This window comes from Leptonotus elevatus, chromosome 9, assembly GCF_054856555.1.
Source record: "Leptonotus elevatus isolate MCC_2025b chromosome 9, RoL_Lele_1.0, whole genome shotgun sequence".
Lineage (NCBI taxonomy): Eukaryota > Metazoa > Chordata > Actinopteri > Syngnathiformes > Syngnathidae > Leptonotus > Leptonotus elevatus.
This window is the reverse complement of record NC_141247.1, coordinates 17,276,457-17,298,559: the sequence shown is the minus strand read 5'-3', so window position 1 is coordinate 17,298,559 and position 22,103 is coordinate 17,276,457. Positions and strand designations below refer to the sequence as shown.

Here is a 22,103-nt window from a genome sequence, read left to right as displayed (position 1 = left end):
AACAGATATACAATTTGTGATTAATCGTGAATTAACTAGTAAAGCCATGTGATTAATTACGATTACAATTTTAATCACCTGACGCTCCAAATTTTTAATCTTTTCTTCTTCTTGTTTTAAATCATTAACTGCCATTAACGGCTATAAACGTCGAAAATTAATTTTAACTATTTCTATTAGTTTACATTCTTTCTCATTTTTGTTAACAAGAGTATGAAAACCTTGATATTTTTCATTGTACATTGAGAACAGATATAAAATTTGTGATTAATCGTGAAGTCATACGATTAATTACAATTAAAAAATTTAATTGCCTGTCGGCCCTAATTTTTTCTATTTTTTTAATGAATTTATGGCAGTGAATGAGTTAAATTATTTCTAATAAATGTGATTTAAAATTAGAGTTATTAAAATACATATTTATACATATATTATTTTATATATTATATTATCATTATCATATTATATTGTACTATTATTTATAAATGACTAAAATACATTATTTTACGTACTTTAAATGTTCAATCGCTCTTCTATCTTTCTTTTTACCTCATCTAAATGACTTGAACCATCACTTGTCTGTTTTCAAAATAAAATGTGATCCGTCACCACCAATGTTCGCCCACACCTACTTCAGTTGCTCACGGAGCTGAAAACTCATGATGACGTCATGCATGACGATGGTTTTAACTACAGATTTTGCATGACACGGCATGAACACCCCCCCCCCCCCCCCTAAAAATAAATAAAATAAATAATTCCCAACCCCACCCCAAGAGGTTCCACAGTAGAGATGTTCACTTTTGATTGACACTATCAATATAAATATAGAAATCTGAACATTAAGAACCTCTATGACGCGGTGCAGTTGAATATCACTGTAACCTGCAATCGAGCCTTTTTTTTGTTTGTTTTGTTTTGTTAATGTGAAAAGACAGACTTCTCAATACCTACAACTCTTGTCGTCACCGGACTGTGCAGCAGGTGTACCTAATGTTGTGGCCAGTGGAGTATATGAACACAAAGCACATTTTCCTGCATGTTCACATCTTCTTCAGCGCGACTTGTCCGGCCACCTCGACTCGCCGCAGAAGCTTTCAGTAGCTTTCAGTAGCTTTCCCAATCGCGCGCTCTCTCTCTCTCTCTCTCTCTCTCTCTCTCTCTCTCTCTCTCTCTCTCTCTCTCTCTCTCTCTCTCTCTCTCTCTCTCTCTCTCTCTCTCTTTCTCTCTCTCTCTCACTCACTCAGACACTCACAGCCACACTGTGTGGACGAGAAGGCGCGCTGTCCAACTTCCACTCGTCATTATTACGCGCAGCTCCAAATGCGCAACGAGCAGAGTCCCGGTCTCGGGTCAACTGATGGGATCTTACCACCTTAAAAGGCGACCGAACGGCGACTTGGGAGATTACGTGGCATTTTACAAACGGCAATAATATTTTTCTTTAATAATGCGCGTGTTTGGATACCCTCGTCTTTTCGCGTAACAACAAGCCGGTGCGAGGTGAAAGTTCCCACGCGTTTATTATTCCAAAGAGGGGGGGAAAAAAGACATCATCATCTGACGCAGAGAGATGGACCTGTGGGGGCTTTATCTTCTCCATCTCACAAGTTACGGTAAGCGGGACTGAGTCACTCAAATTACTTATCGCTGTGAGTGTCATGAATGAAGAATACTTACTTTATTCATTTAGATGTATTTATTTATTGTTTGTACTTTTTTTTTTTTTACGTTAAACTGCTGCATTATGAGTTGAATTACAACTGCTTCGATCGACTCCCTCTGTTTTATTGTTATTACACAGTGGTAATTATTTATGCGTTGCTGAGCTGTTTATTCCAGTAAACAATCCCCCATGCAGCATTAAAGTGACACCTGCTCTCCATGTAATTGAAAGAAGGAGCACTATTGATTTTTTTTTTTTTTTTAAGGGGAGGCAACAGTCCACAATGGTGTGTCTCGTTTTCTGTTAAGTGTGTCCATGTCGTACATGCTAAAAATAATTAAAGAGCAAGCCACATATGCATGTGTTTGGGAAGATAAGCCGCTAATGCAGGGATGGGCAACCTGAGGCATCTGGGCCACATGTGCGTTTGGTCCGGTCAGCTGTGCAATTGTAAAAAAAAAAAAAAAAAAAAATCTCAGGGGAGCTGTTCTAAAAAGCTTGTTTAACCCACAAATGTTCATATTTTAAATGTTTCATTATCATATTTGGTTCATTCATTTAGAACGGACACAGCAGTAGTGATGGGCATGACATGAATCTTTAGAATCAGTTCATTAACTAATTCGCTGCCAATTCATATTAAAAAAAAGAATATTAAAAATGAGGGGCAACAGGCGATTAAAATTTTTAATCGTAATTAATTGCATGACTTCACTAGTTAACTCACGATCAATCACAAATTTTATATCTGTTCTAAATGTACAATAAAAACATTCTAGGTGTTCATACTTTTGTTAAAAAAAAAGTGGGAAAAATGTGAAACTAATAGAAATAGTTCAAATGAATTTTTGACATTTATAGCTGTCAATGGCAGTGAATGAGTTAAAAAGAACCGCTCAAAAGATTCGTTCATCGAATCGTTCGTTGACGCAGACCCACCCCCCCCCCCCTTCCCCCACGCCCCGGACGTAAATATATATATTTTTTAAACACAGTTAATGTTATGTTGCTATATTTGTTGTCATGAGTGTGTTTCCATCAAAAACAAAAGCACGTTCACTCACTGAATCATTCGTGAACCGGAAATGGCAACACGGTCACTCACTGACTCGTTCACTCGCTAATCCGCGTTGGCTAACGCCAATAGCATGGGAGTACGTTCGCCCGTCCGTGTCTGACGCTGGCTGCTGATTGGTCGTTCGCCAAGATTGACGACATGAGCGCGGCCGAGCTCAAATGAACTGAGAAAAGAACGAATCACTTCAGGAAGTGATCCGTTCACAGATACCTTGAAGCCCATCCATCCATTTTCAATCGCGCCATAACAGCTACGTTACACCATGGATTGGTTGCCAATCATATCACATTAAACACAATTCAGCCCAATAGCAAAATCTTAAGATTCATGTTTGAATATATGTCACGTCTCATTGAGAGATAATGTGACAACAATGAGGTTTTCTGCTCAAATCAATTAGCAGTGCAAAGATTAAATCACTTCATAGCATCACGAGTCCATCTAAATTGTGTTAGTTTTGCATTTAAGTTGATTGGAACTCAAACCGCGGGAGGTCCCGAAGTACAGACATTGATCGAGTGGAGGGTCAGCTCCTGCATTGCGCGGGACGGAGAGTTCAAGCTGCATTACTGTTGCCGCGGCCGTTATGAAAAATGAAGCAGATCCCCCGGCGAGCAGTCTGCGAGGCGAGCTTTGATGTTATCGGGGTGATAAATGTGAGCCGGCGCGCGCGTTCACAGATACACACACAAGCTGTAAATTATACGGAATTAAACACAAACTGTAGGTTGGGTGATTATTTTAGGTGTGATAAGAAGTTCCCGAGAGATTCCACATGTGAAATGGCAAAAGGTAGACAATCGCAATTCACAAACAAATCCTATCAAAAAGTTTCGAAAAGGGGACTCCTAGGTTGAGAATGGGTTTTCATGCTCGCAGCATTTTCATTTGGAATGTAAATATTGACTAATTAATTGCAATTGCAACATGCAGTTAGCTAGCTAGCCATGCTCCGCCCCGAAAATGCATCTTCACTCCGGGTAGCCTGCTGGCACGGCCAGTTTAGAGTGCCTCGTTGTCGGCCGTGAATGCGCAGACACCATGCAGAGAAAGAGGAAGAGCAAGTGAGAAAAAAATACGACCTGACGACTACGAGTGTAGGGCTTGCCATGACTTTAGAGTGCCTCGTTGTCGACTGTGAGTGCGTGCAAGTCACAGAGAGAAAGGCAGATGAGTAACAATAGAAAAAAAAAAAAGATGCCTGACGTGACGTGGGATTCTGACTGGCATGGCTGCTTGAGGGTTCCTCGTTTTGGAATTGAAATTTAATTTATTGTCATTGCACATGTCACATGTACACCACGAGGCATGGGAGGCTTTAAGTGGCAAAAGAGAGATTCTAGATGATGTATCTTCCATTTTTCAGCAGGAAGTCATTTCACATACTGAGCAGACACACCCACAGTGTTTTTGAGCAAAGATGAGCTTCATTTTTCACAATTAAAGCCTCATTTTATATACTTGGCGACGTTTTTAATCATTCAAATTTGGCATGTTGTTAACCACAATATTCTCAGTAGACATTTATTCTCACTTCACAGGGCCTTTATAGAAACTAAATCGGTAAACATTCTGTCCAAATGAATTCAAAGCCATCAATTATCCTTCACATTTGCAATGCCAAAGTGCAATGACAATTGGCCGTCTTAAAATCCCAGAAAGGGTTTTTGGCTGACACTTATGTAAAGTACAAATAAGACTTTTTTGCGCTTTTGAACATAACTAAATGAATGGTGTAGTGGATAACGCGCTCTGCCTGTAAGCAGCATGTGTCTGGTTCAGGACCCACTCAGTGTTTTTTTCCCCCCTTCTTTTCTTCATAGTAAGTTAAAAGCGGAAACGTTATTTACGTAATTACGTTGTGCGCGCGTCGCTGTCCAAATGGGTTATTCCAATCGAGCACAAATGAGCATGTAAACGTGTTACCTCGATTGTTTCAGAAACCGGAATTCTGACCTTAACCCGAATATTGAAACAAAGTCATTATCCCATGACTAAACAAGGGTAGAGCTAGCTGTTGCTACATGAGGTCAATAACTTCCTGTTCCTGTCTTCTTCTGGGCACGTTTAGTGCATGACTGCCCTCTACTGGCTAGGTGATGAACACCAAAAACCGAGTGGCAGGTTATATTTTGAAATAATTACAGCCCAAGTGCTTTTTTAGGAAGTTCAAAACTTCATTATAAGTAGTTAGCGAACTTTTTTTTTAGCAGAAAAATAACATTAATCATTCAAGAAGTAAAGAGCAATCGCATTCCAATACCGTCTACATGTGTCTGCAAACGAGGCAGAACATTTTAGTGGACCTAGTTTTCATATCCGAACTCCAATAGCTGCGATTAAAACCACTTTGACGCCTTGCTCTAATTGTCCCTCTAGGTGTGAATGTGAATCCTTTTTGGTCTATATGTGCCTTGTGACGGACTGGCGACCAGTCCTGGGTGTACCCCGCCAATATCAGTTAGGATCGACTCCCGCTACCGACGTCCCTAATGAGGATAAGCGCTATAGAAAATGGTTGGATCAATTATATTACTCCAAGAAGTGCACACACAGTGGAAGCGCCATGCTGAAAGCTTAACGGGCTAAGCAACAGTAATTAAGGGTTGCGGGTCTTAGCGTGATGTGAATGAAGACAAAATGGAGTGCGCTACTCCGTAAACTGTCAAGTAGTTTGATTTGAACTTGTCAGCCTTTTTGGCTGATTAATACATGTCGACGCCGGCATTGGAAACAGGAGTTAAGAACATTCAGAGGCAGCGATCGCCTCGTCACTAGATTGCAACACCACACAGAGTGAATAGAGTGACTTCTCATTCAATGTTCATTCATTTGAATCATTTCAATGCATTTTCATTCAGTATGATGCACCACGCGTCTCAGCATCCAGCTTCAGCCAAACTCTTTTTTTTGACTTTATGGATTCGACATTGCGGGATGTGACCTGTATCTGTAATGGTGATAGATAAGTACTGCAGAGCATGTCATTAGCAAGCATATTGGCTTGACCTCCTTCAAGGCATTTGGCATGAATTACACCTGAGGCAGCTGGCATCATAGTTGTACGTACATTTTATGTGTATTTTTAACCTCTTTTATGCCTTGTCATCACTATTTAACTTCGTAAAAAAACGTGCTCAGCCAGAAGATTATATAACACCCAATAGAATTATGTAATATGAGATTTGTGGGGAATTTAAAGGGACTACACACCATGGTTTTTTTAATGATGAAATCTTACCTTTGACACAATCGCGATGTCATTTCTTATGAAATATGAGTTATTTCGGTGGCTATTTTTCTTACTTTCTTCAGTAAAACCCCGCCTCTCCCTCTGTGGCTGCCGCGCCCCTCCCATGACGTCGTCCGAGCCGCAACGGCCACGAAACATACAGCTAGGTTTTAAGCCGATTTTTAAAAATGGACTCCAAATTTCACGGGCTGCTAGATCTCTAGGTTCGGTCACGCAAGCCATCAATTCTTGTATGAACATTTGAAACAAAACGGGTCCGTGCCGCAAGAAATTGTGGAAGAGGAGGGGAGCAGAGAGGTTAGAGGAAAGAAGGAGAGAGAGAAAAAAAAAGCAGCGCGGCAGGTCGTGAACCCGCATCCTATTACTTATGGGGCAAGCGCACTATCCACTACACCACCCATTCACATAAGTACAACAGCACAAATGTTTTACTTGTAGTTTACACCAGTGTCAGCCAACGGATTTTAAGACAGCCAATTGTCATTTCATTGTACTCTGGCATCGCAAATGTGAAGAATAATTGATTGCTTTGAATTCATTTGGACAGAATGTTTATGGATAAAGGATACTTTTGTCATTAACCCATGGAGGGAGGAGAAAACGGCCGCGCGCAATGACGTCAAACAGTGGCAACAGCTTGTTTTCTCAGTTTGGGAGGGGCTGGATGAAAACACAACTTTGGTCATGTTTTTGGTGAGAAATTAGCATTTTAACATGGCTAAAAGCTTCAAAAAGTTGATTTTTCATGTTTAATGTAGTGTTGTGGCTGGGATCCTGATATGACACTTTTTCCTCACCGGTGATCCCAAATTTGACACTCGGAGCTCTATTTTCGTAGATAGCGCATCTTGCAAGCTAAGCGTTGAGTGCGTGTTGCCGGCGATGCAGCAATTTGGTGGCATGAAGTCAATGTCAACTTAGGCCTGCTCAGACTACGTCTAAGTGCCAGCTCAGGGTAGACAGCAGGTCGAATGCGATTTTGGCGAACTTGATTGGGGTGCCGGCAGACATATGTGGTGGATGTCAGACGTATATGTCATTTATAAATATGTGAACCATCAAAACCTCTGAATCATTGCAGAAATCAACATAAACATCAGATTCGAATGGAAAGCTAATTAAAGGGGAAGTCAACCCCCCAACAAAATTATTGACAATGATATGTTCTATGCAGCCCCACTACTTTAAATACGGTATTCTGGTTAATATTGCGCTAGTGGAATATGAGTTAAGCAGCAAAATCCAGCAAGTGGCAAAATGGCTGCCCCCTGAGATGGATAAAAACGGCTGGATTTTGCTGCTCAACTCATATTCCACAAATGTAATATCAGAAGGTCATGTTTGGACTATTGAGGTCACATATAACATATTTCTGTCGAGAAATGTTGAAGGTTGACTTCCCCTTTAACGCCATTAAATTAAAGATGCACTCTGCATAATGGTGCTCAACGTAGTTGCTCACTAATGACCAATCATGGCTCAGCTTCAGAAAACAGGTGTGATTGGTCGTTGTTACCTGAGCAACAGCAAAATGGCCGCCCCCTGAAATGGAAGAAAATAGGTGGATTTTGCTGCATCAAACATATTATTGTAAATCTAATTTATGGGTCAACCCTTTAACCTTTAAGGTGCTGCTGTTTTGGCTAGCAGTTGAAGGGTGTGCCTACCACCCTCTTCTGTTCTTCTGAACTGTGAGCTCTCATCAAGACAGTAAAAGCATGGATTGCATTTTTTTTTCCGCTTGTGGAGGCAGTACTTCACCAAATTACACTCAATTAAGTGTTTTGTCTATTATGTGGCACATGCAACAGAAATGTCGGCGAACACAAAATCCTCCCGCTGCCAATTGATAGCGGGGCGCAATATTATGTAAATGAAACTGTTACATCACAAACTGGCAAAATTCAGAACGGCTCAATCAGACACATTTTCTCCCTAGAGTTCCCAAAAAATGGTCGTGTCATTTCATACACCCCAGAGACCCATTTGTATACAAGCAATTAAAAAGTTGTCTTGTCGCCTTTTAATACGTTGAAAAATGGAACAAACAGCTAAAACCTGCAAACATCCGCCCTAATAGTACCTCTCATCTTTACTGAACTTTTAACATAGCTGATTATTTGAGGAACAGGAACTAAAGCTTTATCAAAAGATATGAGCATTCCGTCCGTCAATAAACAGCAGCTTAGTAACATTCACTCACTTGTTGTGCGGCGGTGGAGTTAAAAGCTTCCGAGACAGAAAGGCTCTCTCCTCCTTCTCCTCCGGTGGACTGGCTCGCTTCTCCAGCCAAGGGCCCTTAAAAAGTATTCAATTATTAAGGTTGCAAAGTCTGCAGAGGAGACACATTCTCTGGATGTCCGTTTCGCTGCTCTGACCTTTCACGCTGTCATTATTCAATGCCTCGCATAATCGTCTGCCTGGGTAATGACTTCAATCACTACACAAAAAGTTGGCAGCAAGAGTGAACGCTTGTCGATGCAAAGCATGTCACATCCTGATTATTACCGTCAAGTAGCCTCCATTTATTTCACCGTGATGGAATGTGTTTGGAGAAAATGGCCAATAAATGGTAGGGAGGCATAAGGAACAGTATCTCATAAAAGTGAGAACACCTTTCACATTTTTGTAAACATGCTATTATTACCTGTTTTTATTGAACAACAATCAAGAAATGTGTTTCTTTGTTGAAGTGAAAAGTCATCAGTGCATCGTTTTAAACACAGCCATCAATGTCAGAATTTGGACACTTTCACTCAGGGGTGTACTCACTTTTGTTGCCGGCACTTTAAAGGGTTGTGAGTTATTTTGAGGATGATACAAGACAATTTATACTGTTATGCAAACTGTATTACTTCACATGAAAGTGACAGTTCTTCAGTGTTGTCCCCAAAAATCTTTCTTGAGGATTTAAGTGCTATTTAATGAAATAAGCCTTCCCATTATATCTTCTTGATGTTCCATTTTATTCAACATGACTGGCTAAAAAAATTGGTGTGACGACGGGGTTTGGTTTCAGGACCGTCCGTCTCAATGGCCGTGTGAAATCGACGGTGATAGTAAAATGCAGGATCCAGTGTCAGACTTCACTCACTGCTACTTCCTCAAGATGTCATTACATCATGCTTCATGATCATTATTCTGGATTGCATTTTCGTTCTACTTTCCTCAACATGTTTTTTTTAAAGTGGAAGTCAGCCTTAAACATTTCTTGACAACAATATGTTATATGTGACCTCACTAGTCGAAACATGACATTCTGATTAATATTACATTTATGGAATATAAATTATGCAGCAAAATCCAGCCATTTTTATCCACCCCAGGGGGCGGCGGCCATTTTGCCTCTTACTGTCGACTGAAGATTACATCAATGTTGCTCAGGTCTCAAGTAACAACCAATCACAGGTCACGTGTTTTCTGAAGCTGAGCTGTGATCGGTTGTTACCTGAGACTAGGGGTGGGCGATCTTGCATTATATTCATGCTTTTGATCCATCCAGCCATCATCTACCGCTTATCCGGGGTCGGGTCGCGGGGGCAGCAGCTTTAGCAGGGAAGCCCAGACTTCCCTCTCCCCAGCCACTTCAGCCAGCTCCTCCGACGGGATCCCAAGGCGTTTCCGAGGCCAGCCGAGAGACGTAGTCTCTCCAGCGTGACCTGGGTCGTCCCCGGGGCCTGCGGAGGCGCCCAGGAGGCATCCGAACCAGATGCCCGAGCCACCTCAACTGGTTCCTCTCAACGCGGAGGAGTAGCGGCTCGACACTGAGTCCCTCCCGGATGACCGAGCTTCTCACCCTATCTCTAAGGGAGAGCCCAGCTACCCTGCGGAGGAAACTCATTTCGGCCGCTTGTATCCGGAATCCTGTTCTTTCGGTCACGACCCACAGCTTGTGACCATAGGTGAGGGCAGGAATCCTAATAATTATATTTCACGTCAAATGTCAGTATTTTTTATATTGACGCTGTGATAGATTCACTGTAGCTAATAAAGTCAAGCAAAAATGTTTTTGCACAGCTTTGAACTCCCCGGCAAACATCCACAATAGTAATTCTGTCTTTCTTTACTCAAGTCATGTTTTATCAGTAAGTAAGTATCAGTACCGTTATCAGTATCAACAATACCTATTTCTATTTTGCTTCGTATCATATCTTTATGGAAATGTGCGGTATCACAAGTAGGGGTACTATCACACAAACCAATTCCATGAAGCACCGCAAACATCGATCTTGATCACTAAGCTCACAGACGGAAGATGGCTTTTCCTTAAAAAAAAAGAAGTCTTTTGTGAAATGGAGGGAAACTGAGGCTCATTATCTGGGATTCTTGCCACTAAGAAAAACTGTTCCAGACAGGCAAGCCGAACCCCTTTGCAGAGGAAGCTCGAGCTCCACTTCTTTCCTGGACACTGTTACATCTAAGTGGATTTTCATGATGATAGATGGAAGGGAATTCTTGAGCGGGGGTCTGACAAAAGGTCCAAGGACGTTCTCCCTTCCCCAGGTTAGCTGAGTGTGAAATGAGAATTTTCATTGCACACCGGGACCGACCGGTACATATGGCCACTCATTTATATATATTTTTGGGATGTAATGAACCACTGTTTTAGAAAAACCCTTGTTGGAAACAGCAAGTGAAATTGTGACATTAGGATGCTGCCTGTTCTTCGTTAAATTGACATTAATAGCTACAATATAAATGGATAAAGGGCACTGTCAGTTACCAAATAGAAACTAAGTATGACTATTGGAACTATTATCGACTGATCATTAATATACAGTAGACCCATCCATTCATTTATTATACCACTTGTTCTCATTAGGGTCATGTGTTGGGGGATGTGGAAGGAAACCTGTAACCCATAGGTGTCAAACTCCGGTCCTGGAGGGCCGCAGCAGGTTTTGGAGGTTTCCCTCTTCCAACACAAGCTGATTCCAATCAGCAGGATCGTTACCAGGTTTATGCAGAGCTTGCTGATGAGCTGATCATACATCAGCTGTGTTGGAGAACGGAAACATCCAAAACCGGCAGGACTGCGGCCCTCCAGGACCGGAGTTTGACACCTATGCTCTAACCAATATCCACTGTTGCCCATTCACTATTAAAAGGTTGAAAATTGTGCGCATTCATTTGAAATTTGATCTCAGAAAATGAAAAGTACCCCTCATTGATGATGTGAACAACAATCCATTTCTTCTTCAGTCTCCTCTTTACAAATACCATCAAATAAAAGCTGGTCACTGAACTTTTTGTGTCACGTTTTGATCTGAAACCCAATTGAAACCGTTGAAATAAAGCCAGTATTCTTAAGAGTTTAAAGATTAGAATTCCGACGTTACAGCTGCCTGATATTCATCTCCTGCCATTCCCTCAGTGATCGTGCGTCCTGCCTTTTATAGCCTCCTCCTCGCCCGTCTCTCAAACTTCAATCTTCCATAAACATTAGCCTATTACGCTGCCTCGCCATATGTCATCAGCGCTATATCACAAGTGTTGCGCAACACAAGACGAAGCGTAAACAATGTTGAAACCCATACGATACCAGCCGTTCCTCAACGCTTCTCAGCTGTACATTAAGCCCGACGATGGATGCTCGCTGGCGTTTTTCATTGCACAGATTCATGGCAGTCAGGATGAATGAAGCCGGCAGCAACAGCGCTATTTGATATGTGTACATGCTGCATTATTAACGTTGTTTCATTAAAAAGTAATTGTGGCCTCCAACTATATAGAAAGTTGCAGTGTTAGTTTACATGCACAGACAAGTAAATACCACTGAGCTTCAGCCGAGATAATGCAATAGTTCCTTATCAGTGTTCCCAAGCTGGAACGTACGCGAGGGCAGACGCAAACACTTTTGGAGCAGAAATTAATTTGCCGTCTCTTATGCCCAGGAGGAGCTCTCCTGTTAATCAAATCAGTGAAAGCCGCGTGTGGCCGCAATCAAAAGGAATGTCTGGAAATGCCTGTTTGCATGAAATAAATTGAATTATTGTTGTGTTGTAGATATGGGAAATGCTGGAAATGGCCGCATGGCCAGAAGCTCACGAACCCTGACAGGTCATTTGTCTTGCCTCAATTCCATGTGATGGAACCTGACAGCAACGAGAAACACGGCATCCTAACACTCTATCTAACTATCCATTGGGGTTTTTACTATTTCATTGTTCCTGGTTAAAACAAAAAAACAAAAAACATTTGAGATTTTGATGAGACATTTAAGCAATGACATGAACTTAGATCAGGAGCTGGCTGAAAGGATGAGCAGGTCATCCCTAAGGAATAGCGTATCCCAATGAATCAGTCACATTTAATGAAGGTACAGATTGACTTATCGGAGAAGAGCATTGATAGATAATGCATATATTTACATAGCGTATGAGCTTAATACCAACAATGCTCTTCAAGAAACAAGAAATCGGATTATCTAACCCTCTTGCACTGCCTGTTAAAGCTGATGTTCACTTTTCCCTATGAATGAAAACGACACAGAATGGAGGGACAAAGTAATACCCACAATTGTTTTCACTGTTGGAGGAGTATCAGAGTCATAACAAGTCAGATGCAGTCAGGGTATATTATAACGCAGGGGGTGTGAAGTTTAATTCCTGCCCTAAAAATATGCTAAATGCAGTTGTCGATGTCCGGCAACTTTTATTATACAGAACACCAGAAAATGTAAAACTTTTTTTTCCACAATGGATCACTTTCAGCAAAAGTGAAGGATGCTGGGGCCACTTTTACATTCTTCGTCGTTTGCTTTTTGATCACACTAAAAGCAATGAAAGTTATGCTTTGAGTTCAAATAATTTCAAGAAAAAACAGCCAAGATATCAGCTGTGCATTCAATGAAAATAAATACAGACATATAATGCAAAAAAGAGTTTCACAACTAAATGACTTGGTAAGCTGCAGGAATAGTAGTTGTTTTTCAAAGAGGATAAATAATATATGCCTTTGTGTATTGTCATATTGTCTGTCTGCGTGTTGCTGCAACGTATGTGTTCAATATATGTTTGGGCAATGTGTTATAACTACAGCAACATCAATGCTCGTCTCTGTGTTTTAGCTATGGCGTTTTGCATTGCGGGCTAGCATTAAGCTAGCAGACTGTCTTAAATGATGTCATGCAACAATTTGTTTAATGTTTAAACACTTAGCACAGGTATTTTTTTCTCATAGTTTGTTCATTATCTGCTGTTTGTTATAAAGTTAGCTGCCACCATTAAGTGATCATAATTAAAAAATTTCAAGACAAAAAAAAATCATCTAAGGGATTGCACGTATTGTGAAAAACTCAGTATCACATCTTAACATTCAACATTTGAACGTAATATTAAAAAAAAAATAAGACAATAAGGAAAAAAATTGCGGGCCGCAAATGCCCCACCATGCCAGACTTTGCACACAACTGCCTTAAATTGACAATCAGCACGAATTCCTGCCATTGTGCATTCATTCACCTTCTGCATCTGCAAACACTTACGCCGGCCCTCAACATTATGGTTTAAAAAAATCCCCCCCCTCGGAGGTGATTGGTCAACAGGCCTCGACTGTATAACCTTGTAATGAGGAGATGATAGAAGCTTGATGGCGTGCCGCTTCATTCCCTCAGCATTCCAAGAAAGGAAATGTGCCATTACCGAGGCAGCAGACAAAAGGAAAAAAAAAAAGAAAAGAGTTGCTGGAGGGCACCTGTCTATGCGAGCTGCAGTGGATTTACAACATCTGCTTGATACAGGGGGGGGAGGATGCCACCTCCGTTCACCACGCCAAAATTAATCGCTCAGGCGCAGCCGATGACGCAGACGACAAATTGGCACTTGCAAGTTCAGCCGTACTTTTGTATCACAGCAGACTGTGATTATTAAAACTTTTCTTTCAGGATCTCGAGCCTCTTTTACGCGGAGATACTGCAAAATTGCATCATCAGCTCGGCCTTTTATCCGAGAGCCCGGCAAAGGAGGGATATCGCTGCAACACAGTCGCACGGCATCCGCAATCGGAATAACGACGTCGTCGGATATCGCTTTCAACTCACCAGAGTGGGAGAAGCGTCAATTTTACACACAATTCGGTTACGACTCGGATACTACAGTTGTGCCCATAGTCTTGCATACCTGGGCAAAAGTCTATTAAAGAATGATTATTTTGTTCATTCAAATTAAACTCTAAGGCATTTTAAACAAAACAATTAAGAAAATAATGACATGGTCCCTGTGCAATCATCTGTCCTACTATCCCCAAAAAAATGGCAACATTCTGCCAGTGTATGTACATTGATGCTAAGGCAAGAAGACGGAATTTAGGCAGGATGACAACAGACAATTGTTAAAGTTCTCATTCCTATCCGAGCATAATATTAAGACATAGCTCTGTCCTGCCTCTGTTAGGGCTCTTATACTACCCATGAAGGTGGAATATCGGCTGATGTATAATATAGATATAGACATTAATATTGATTTCATTGGCCCCATTCTGTGTCAGTGGTCAATGGTGAAAATGACAGTTTTCAAAAAGTAAAAGGGGTTACAGGAGCCGAGTCAAAAAGCATTCCAGACCCACCTGCTATAGATGAAAATCTGTAATATGGAGAGGCCATTAAAAAAATAAACACACACACATGCTTTAAATAAATGGATTAAAATGCACCTATTGAGTGACAGTAAAGACAACAGTCAGGTTTCCATCCAATTGTTTCAAATTCTTTAAGCGAATTTACCGAAAATGCGCAAAACGGCTTATGCCCGTTTCTGTTCTTTTTTTGCGAATATTGAGAGGGGACTCCACACCATAGAGATGTGATCCACCAGTCATTTAAAAGAAGAAGAAGGAGAAGACCAGGAAGCGACTGCGCCATGCGAAGACGTCGTATGAGTTTGCTTTTGTCATTCCTGATCAACCGTAGCGTTTCTTTGCTGTTTTCCATGGAAAATTGCATTAATATTCACTTCTCTAATTAATTCCAAAAAGACTTCTGTTTCGTCGTCCCCCTAAACATACCTTACTTTATCACCCGCAATTGCTTTGTGTCTACAAACATATTCGGTCAAAACGTGTATCCAGTCTTGCCAGCGTTTATTGGCAAAACCTTTTTTTCTATAGCCAAAATTCGCATTTTCCTTTGTTCAATATGTCCTCCAAGTGTAAAAACTTTTTTTTTTTTACGAATTTTGGGCCCTTTTTCAAATGTCTAGTGTTTCCATTCAGTTTCATTTTCGCATTTCTTGAAAATTCCAATAAAAATGGGTGGATAGAAACCTGACTATTGTTTACACCACGTTCCGCTCGGCATAAATACCGATCTTTGTGCCGTGGCAGCAAACTCAAGCCAACAACAACTTTCTTTGACACCGACATACTTCTTGCTTCTCATTAAAGGCCGCGGTGGCAAGAATTTGCCCTCATTTGCGCAAGGAAGCCTTTGGCTCTGTCACTACCCTGAAGATGCAAGTTGCATCCTTCTCAGAGCGCTTGTTAAGGCCCTAATTAATTGGATGAGGAGAATGCCACGAAGGATTCGACAGCTCGGCGTGAGTGATCACTGTGAAACCAGAGCAACATTGCTGCGGACGTGCCCCTTTGACAAGTATCACCACATATTGCAGCCACACACACTCTTTGGGGATTTTCAACAATTTATGCGATGAGCTATTTATCAATAATATATGAATATACTTCATTTATGTAGAACATACGAGTTTGAACGGAATCTGCTCTGTGACGACCGACAAATTTGTCAAGTCCAAAGTCCGATCATTATAAAACCCAGACAGAAATGTGAACAACGAATAAGGTGAAATCCCTATTCAATTTATGCTCTACTGTATATTTTGCAACATGGAGAACGACATCACACATGCTCAGGCATGAAAGAAGATATTTCAGCTTGAAAGACAAACATTGCTGCATTACTTGCGCTAAAACATGTATTCTTATTTTTATTTAAAATAGCGAACACGGTTACCTGATTGGAAATTGAATCCCAGCTACAGTGATGTTTGCGCCAAATTCTGACCACTAGGGAGCTTTACATAACTTAATGAGAAGTTAACCGACTATCAACCGTAAAAAAAATAAATAAACGGAAGCATACTAGGATGAAATCAACCTCTAATGTAGTTTAAAGCATTAAAACCCACATTTATACGTCGCTAACCTTTTGTTAAAAAAGGTATGGCAGCTAGCCAGTGGAGCTTGTGCGAGAAGCTAATTGTCTTTATTTTCAAAGAATACTCCACTCCTTATATAACATGGAAATCTGATGTTAAGCATTTCATTGTGTTGCTACTGTTTAGTGTCATAATAAATCCTATCAAACAAAACAAGCGGGTTCTCAGATGCTGTACAACAACAATCACGGAAGATCCAAATCAAGGTGTTTTGTTTACCGAAAGATGGCCAATAACCAACTCCTCCCATTCTCCTTCTCCCCTTAGCACCCTCCTCCTTTCAGAAAAAAAGTCACACTAAGCCAAAAAGGGGAAAAAAAGCGAAGTTAATCCTTTAATGCTGGCTGAAAGGAAGTCTAATAAGGTGTTGTGACAACACTGACAAAAAAATATGTTTCAGTTGAACTCCACTGTTGAGTAGCAGTTCCGCTGCACAATAATTTGTTTGTTAGCAATGAAAAAACAATATAGACGGTGGATGCATTTATGGAGCTGACTCATTGAGAGTCTGTTATGCTCTCACAAATGTCGTCTTTTCTAAATGACCTCCTCATTAATGGTATGAGAAATACCCATTACAAGCTAGACATTTATGTATGAAAGTATTTATTTTTTTATTTTTTGGGATGATTTGGTGACAAAAACTGCTTTACATATTTTGCAGCCAGATGTAGTGGACTTTGTGGGCTTTTTTTTTTCCCCAGTACAACCTGCTGCTTGGGATTATTTGCCTCGGTAGTTCTGTACACGTCTTTCAAAAAGAAAGAAGAGAAACAGCTTGGGTTCATGAAAACAACATATGTTATTGTTACGCCGAACAAAAGGTCACCAAAACACTGACGGTGCTTGGCATGAATGATTGCAAAGCTGGCGTTGGAGAAATAGGTAAGATTGCAAGTTTTAATAATTCCTCTGGCTCAAACCAATGTTGACATTACTTCACTGTATTGTATGTAATCAAAAGTAACAGTGTTGGGAATCTTTTCCGCCCCAAAAATCCACACCAGAAATCGAATTCCGTTTCGCACCAAAAATGCTTTGTACTCTGAGCTCTTGGCTGCTCTATAACGCTGTAAGATGCCTCAAGATGGTGCCAAAGTCCAGAATAATAGGAAAGTAGTAATTGGTGTCAGAACACTGCAACTCGTAGCGAAAACCCGTGAGTAAGTAACGCTTTCCCACAAAGGTTTTTAAATGACTATATAGATGTCACAAGATGGCTGCAAAGCACTACTTTTGTCTAAATGAAGTGCCTCAACTCCATTCAACATACAGTCGTTGTACCTTAACTTATCAGTTTAATTTGTTCCGTGACCGCGCTTCTAACTTGAATGAACTGCACCCTGTAAAACAATGTTTGAAACACTCTACACTACAGTAGTGTCACCAGTATAATATTGCCGTAACACTGCTCATTTTGATGAGTTAGCGTTAAGATATCTGACAGCTTAACGCTAACAAGCAATGCAAAATACCTTAGGCCAGTTAGCCCGTAACGATGTCACAGTTGTGTAACCCTTTCAGCAACAGACATTCGAACGTGTACACAGACTACAACAATACTCAACATACAGTAAGTTACTGTATGTTGAGTCTTCGATGCATGTACACTTTTTCTACATAACATCGTTTTTAAGGCATATTTTTAAAGCTGGGGGTCTATTGTACTGTTAGCGGTGAAATATTATGCGAGTGAACTTTCATTGTTTCACTATTGTTAAGATTGAGCGACAAGGTGCACTTATTGATATTTTAAAAAAGAATAGCAACATACAAATGGTAATGTACCACGCTGTATGATTATAGCAGTGCGTGCGGCTAATAGCGCAACTTAAGTGTACTGTTCGAAGGGAAATTATTCAGTCTGCTTCACCCCATTACTTTTCCTCTCAATGTCTTACTTCCCTTTCTTCTTGTTCTTCAGCCTAAAAGCAAATTTTTATACTGAAAAGACACAAGTCTGCTGAGTCCCTATTGGAGCCATGTTGCAGTCATTCATGAGCTGCCTGTCATGTGTTAATCCCGGGTTGCCACCGGTGTCGGCACTGTAATTTGCTTCAACTCAAAGCGAGGCCAGCAAAAGTTTCAAACTTTCAACTATAAATGGGGAGTTTTACAGCAAAAGTTATTCCTCTCTAGCGCCCACACGTTTCCTGCCCTACCAAAATGTTAACATTAATGAGACCATCTGTGATAGAAAAGACACTTCTCTAAAGTGAATCGCTTAACATTTTTGCCTAGTGGAGGATCCGTTGATGTCAAGTACTTCCGTACGAGCTCGTGTTTTGCATTTTACGTAATTCCTTGGGGGCACTGTGTTCCCAGACAGTTACTGTCAATTAACCAGAGAATGTGTTAATCTGCTAAAGGCTCATTTATACTTATTTTATGTTCATGTTTTAAATGGTGTTAATAAGACTGTGAAGGATAATCATGATGCTTCCTGTGAAAAAGGGGAAGAGAAACCAGCCAGCCTTTGCAAAGACTGTTGATGTCATTGGCCATACAACGGAACCTCGGTTTTCATATGCCTTAGTTTTTATATGATTTGATTTTCAACCATTTTTTTAATTTAAATTTTGTCTAATTTTCAAAATCCTTTTCCCAAACATTTTGTAGTGCAAAAACAAAACACTCCTAATGTGCTCTGCAAAACTCAGCCAATATGCGTAACACTTCCTGTCAAAAGTCAGACCTTCAAAATCAAAGCGCGCAGTTTAATAACACAATTTCACTACACTTTCTTGGGCCACATTGTGTCTTATTTAACAATAGCGCTCACTGCTAAAGAAGTCACTATAGAGCCACATTAAGTGTGATGAAAATGTTATTATGCTATTAAATGTTACGCTTATGTTGCCCCGGCTTGTCCAAGTGTTGCCGAGCAGAGGCTTGTTATTAGCATTGAGTTGCTAATAAAAGCTTGCATTGTGGAATACACCTTGACGTCTGTTGAACACTTTTTTTACGCAATACGATAGAAAGTTTGAACTGCCAGATATGAGATTTTTTAAAAGGCAACAAACACTATATAATTAAAGTGCCTTTTAGTGCTGCAAATAGTAAATCCTTGTCGTGAATGCTGCATGCTAAACTATCAATGAGGCACACATTAGTTGCCTTGACTACTACTACGTCCTTTTCTTCTTTTTCAATTTCTTCTACTTTTTTGTTTACGTTACGTTGTAAAGCAATTGATTATGAAAATATTTTCTTTGTTGGCAGAGGTAGAAAGGCACCGTGAAGTACAAAAAAACTGGATAAGAATGCTGCACTTGAAGGAATCCGATTCTAACAGCCTGTTGCTTTGTGATATCATTGGCCTTCAGTCATTCAATGCACTTGCGCTGAAAAGCTATTGATATTGTGTTCACAATTTCTATTTACCCGATAGAAATATAATTGCCATGCCCACCTACAAAAGTGATATAAGTGGGCCGCGTTCAATCAAGACAGCCTTTACATTAGATTATTCGTCTTTAGCCAATCAAATCACAGATTTTTTTTTTTTGTTGCTACAAAAATAGTCCTTATGTACATTACACAAAAACAGGAAAAGTGTGCATTTTGATTAGACCAAAAAAAAAAAAAAAAGGAAGAGTAAAGGAACTTTCACTGGTTCTTGTATCAATGCTTGCGATATTATACTAAAAGTAATGACCAGAAGACTGCATGTTCTCAGTTGAACTATTTACTGGATGCCAGAAAGATCGAGTATACAGCTGTGGAGCCCTCTTCTCTTAGTCTGCGGAAGAAGGTCTAGTCTATTCAAAATGGTCTCTACTCTTATACTGTCTACACAAGGGGGACGGCTCAGCCTAGCCCATGTGAAAATGTGTGACCTGATTGTCTTAATTGCTTTCAACTGGATAAGTGTGCCAGAGTGCAGATAGATAGGAAGGCGCCAAGCCCGGCCAGGTGACAGCGACAAAATGGCCTCGCTCAAGTCACCTATCTAATCATTAAGGGGCCTAATTTAACAAGAGTGTGCGTTTTAAATTTGACGACCTTCAATTTGGACAGCCTTAGTGTTATGATGTCATTGGTCTTCAGTCATGAAAAGTCCTTGCTATACACGCTCTTTGTTTCCACATCTACAAAGATAGTTGTGCTGCATCCTACAAAAAAAAATGAAAGAAAAAAAAACGGTAAAAGAAATCCGCATGTCAACATTAGAAAATTTTAATAATTAAAGAGAAGACGCCATCACCAAATCATTTCACTCGCACTTCAGAGTTTTAAGCCCTTCAAAATATTTTTAGGAATGACTTCCAGGTGTCCTTTCTCGTTATTTGTAGTCATCCACTATGAGAAACTAATCCTTATAGTCCATAGCACTCGTTACATGCTTGGCAGAATTTGCTTGCGTAGCGGTGAACAGGCTTTTTTACACTTGAGAGCTCATGTTCTTTTAGATCTCCATGTCAGGCTCTGTTCCCCGAGTGACCTCTTGGTCTCGGGCTTTAAAATAGAGACAAGCAAAGGAGCCCCAATAAAGCATGTAACTGAGCTACCTACCGTGGGTCACCCCATAACGAACTCCTCTGCTCCGGAGTCTGGACACAATGACCCACATTTCCCGTTTTACTCTTTCACTGAAAACGTGTCCCCAAGTGTCCAGCACTGTGGATGAGCGATGACAATGATTACACGTCACTGAGACAGAAAATCAAAGCGAGATATAAAGCGATGGCATTCTCAAAGAGGCCGTGAAAGGCATTTAAATAACATAAGTGCTAAAAAACAGACGCCGTTGTCGCACATGGCCAGTTTTGTGCACATCTGGATCCATAAAATTGGAAAACAAAGCAAATGCTTGCGGATTTACGGCATGGTAATAAAGCACACTATGGATTTTGCCATGTTCTTAGTCTTTATGGTGATGGAGACTCACATGAATCATGTCGCGTCTCACTGTGTCTGCGGCGATGTACGCCGCCAGCAAATTTCGACTTCTAAATGCACGCTGGTAGCTTCAAGTCTAAGATGTAGACTTTGTTGTTGAGCATTAGTGACTGTATGGAGAAGTTGTTTTTCTTGGTATTTGAGTGACAGACACAGCTGGCGGCACAACTGGGGGCTCTTTAACACACAGATCATGTGCAGCTGTAATGGATAGTTCCGGATTTATAAAAACTAGCAAAAGCAGGATTTTAATTATGATTAAACTACTGCGTTAGTGTAGATTAACAATAGTTCGGGGAGTCGAAAAAAGATTTAAGTACACATTTTGTTACAAAACAGAAAATACTTTACACCTAATATTTGTAATAACCAGTAGCGTTTTTCATCTGGTTCATTGATCATTTGAAAAAATAATTGGCTGATTAACACAATTAACTGTAATCAATGTAGTTATTAACTGATGAAGTAACTCGTGATGGGTGGAGCAGAATGAATTCTGAAGTCAACTAAATCATTTTGTCTGGCAATTTACAGTAAAAAATCGTCATCATGCAACGAGATAATGACCCAAAACATACTGCCGACACAACAAATGACTTCATCAGGATGAAAAAGAGGAATGTTTTTAGACTGGCCAAGTCAACCACCTGACCTCAACTCAATATTATCCATTGTAAAATTCTCAATTGAAATAATGGCTAAACAATAAATCACACATAATGAAACTGTTGCTTGTCTGCAATGCCAATCACCATAAATACTTTTTGACATTTGTGTATGAAGAATTATTTATGAACAACAAATTTACATAAATAAAATGATTATTTAAAATGTACAGGAAATGTAAATTTTAAGTAACACAACTAGGATTTGTAGCATAAAAAAAGTCTTACATTTAGCTTGATTCAGGTAAGAGCAAATAAATGCCTTTTATTATTTTTCCCGGCACCCATAGCCCCCCCCCCCCCCCCCCCCCATCCTCTCTGCACGTGCCTGTCGAGACGTAAATACCATGAAATAAAAGCTGGA

At 40.3% G+C, this 22,103-nt stretch overlaps 2 protein-coding genes across 2 annotated transcripts in view; one reads left to right on the top strand and one right to left on the bottom strand.

The window, feature by feature from the left end:
• The first annotated feature begins 1,250 nt into the window (after nt 1–1,250).
• gfra4b (GDNF family receptor alpha 4b) overlaps nt 1,251–22,103 on the top strand; it is a 37,513-nt gene continuing 16,660 nt past the window's right edge. Inside the window, exon 1 of the mRNA XM_086084707.1 lies at nt 1,251–1,616. Within this exon, the coding sequence (XP_085940833.1) occupies nt 1,574–1,616 (43 nt within the window). The 5' untranslated portion in view covers nt 1,251–1,573. The remainder of the gene's footprint in view (nt 1,617–22,103) is intronic.
• LOC147168591 (uncharacterized) overlaps nt 8,211–22,103 on the bottom strand; it is a 53,654-nt gene continuing 39,761 nt past the window's right edge. Inside the window, exon 5 of the mRNA XM_086084709.1 lies at nt 8,211–8,295. The gene's annotated coding sequence lies outside the window, so the exon portion shown is untranslated. The remainder of the gene's footprint in view (nt 8,296–22,103) is intronic.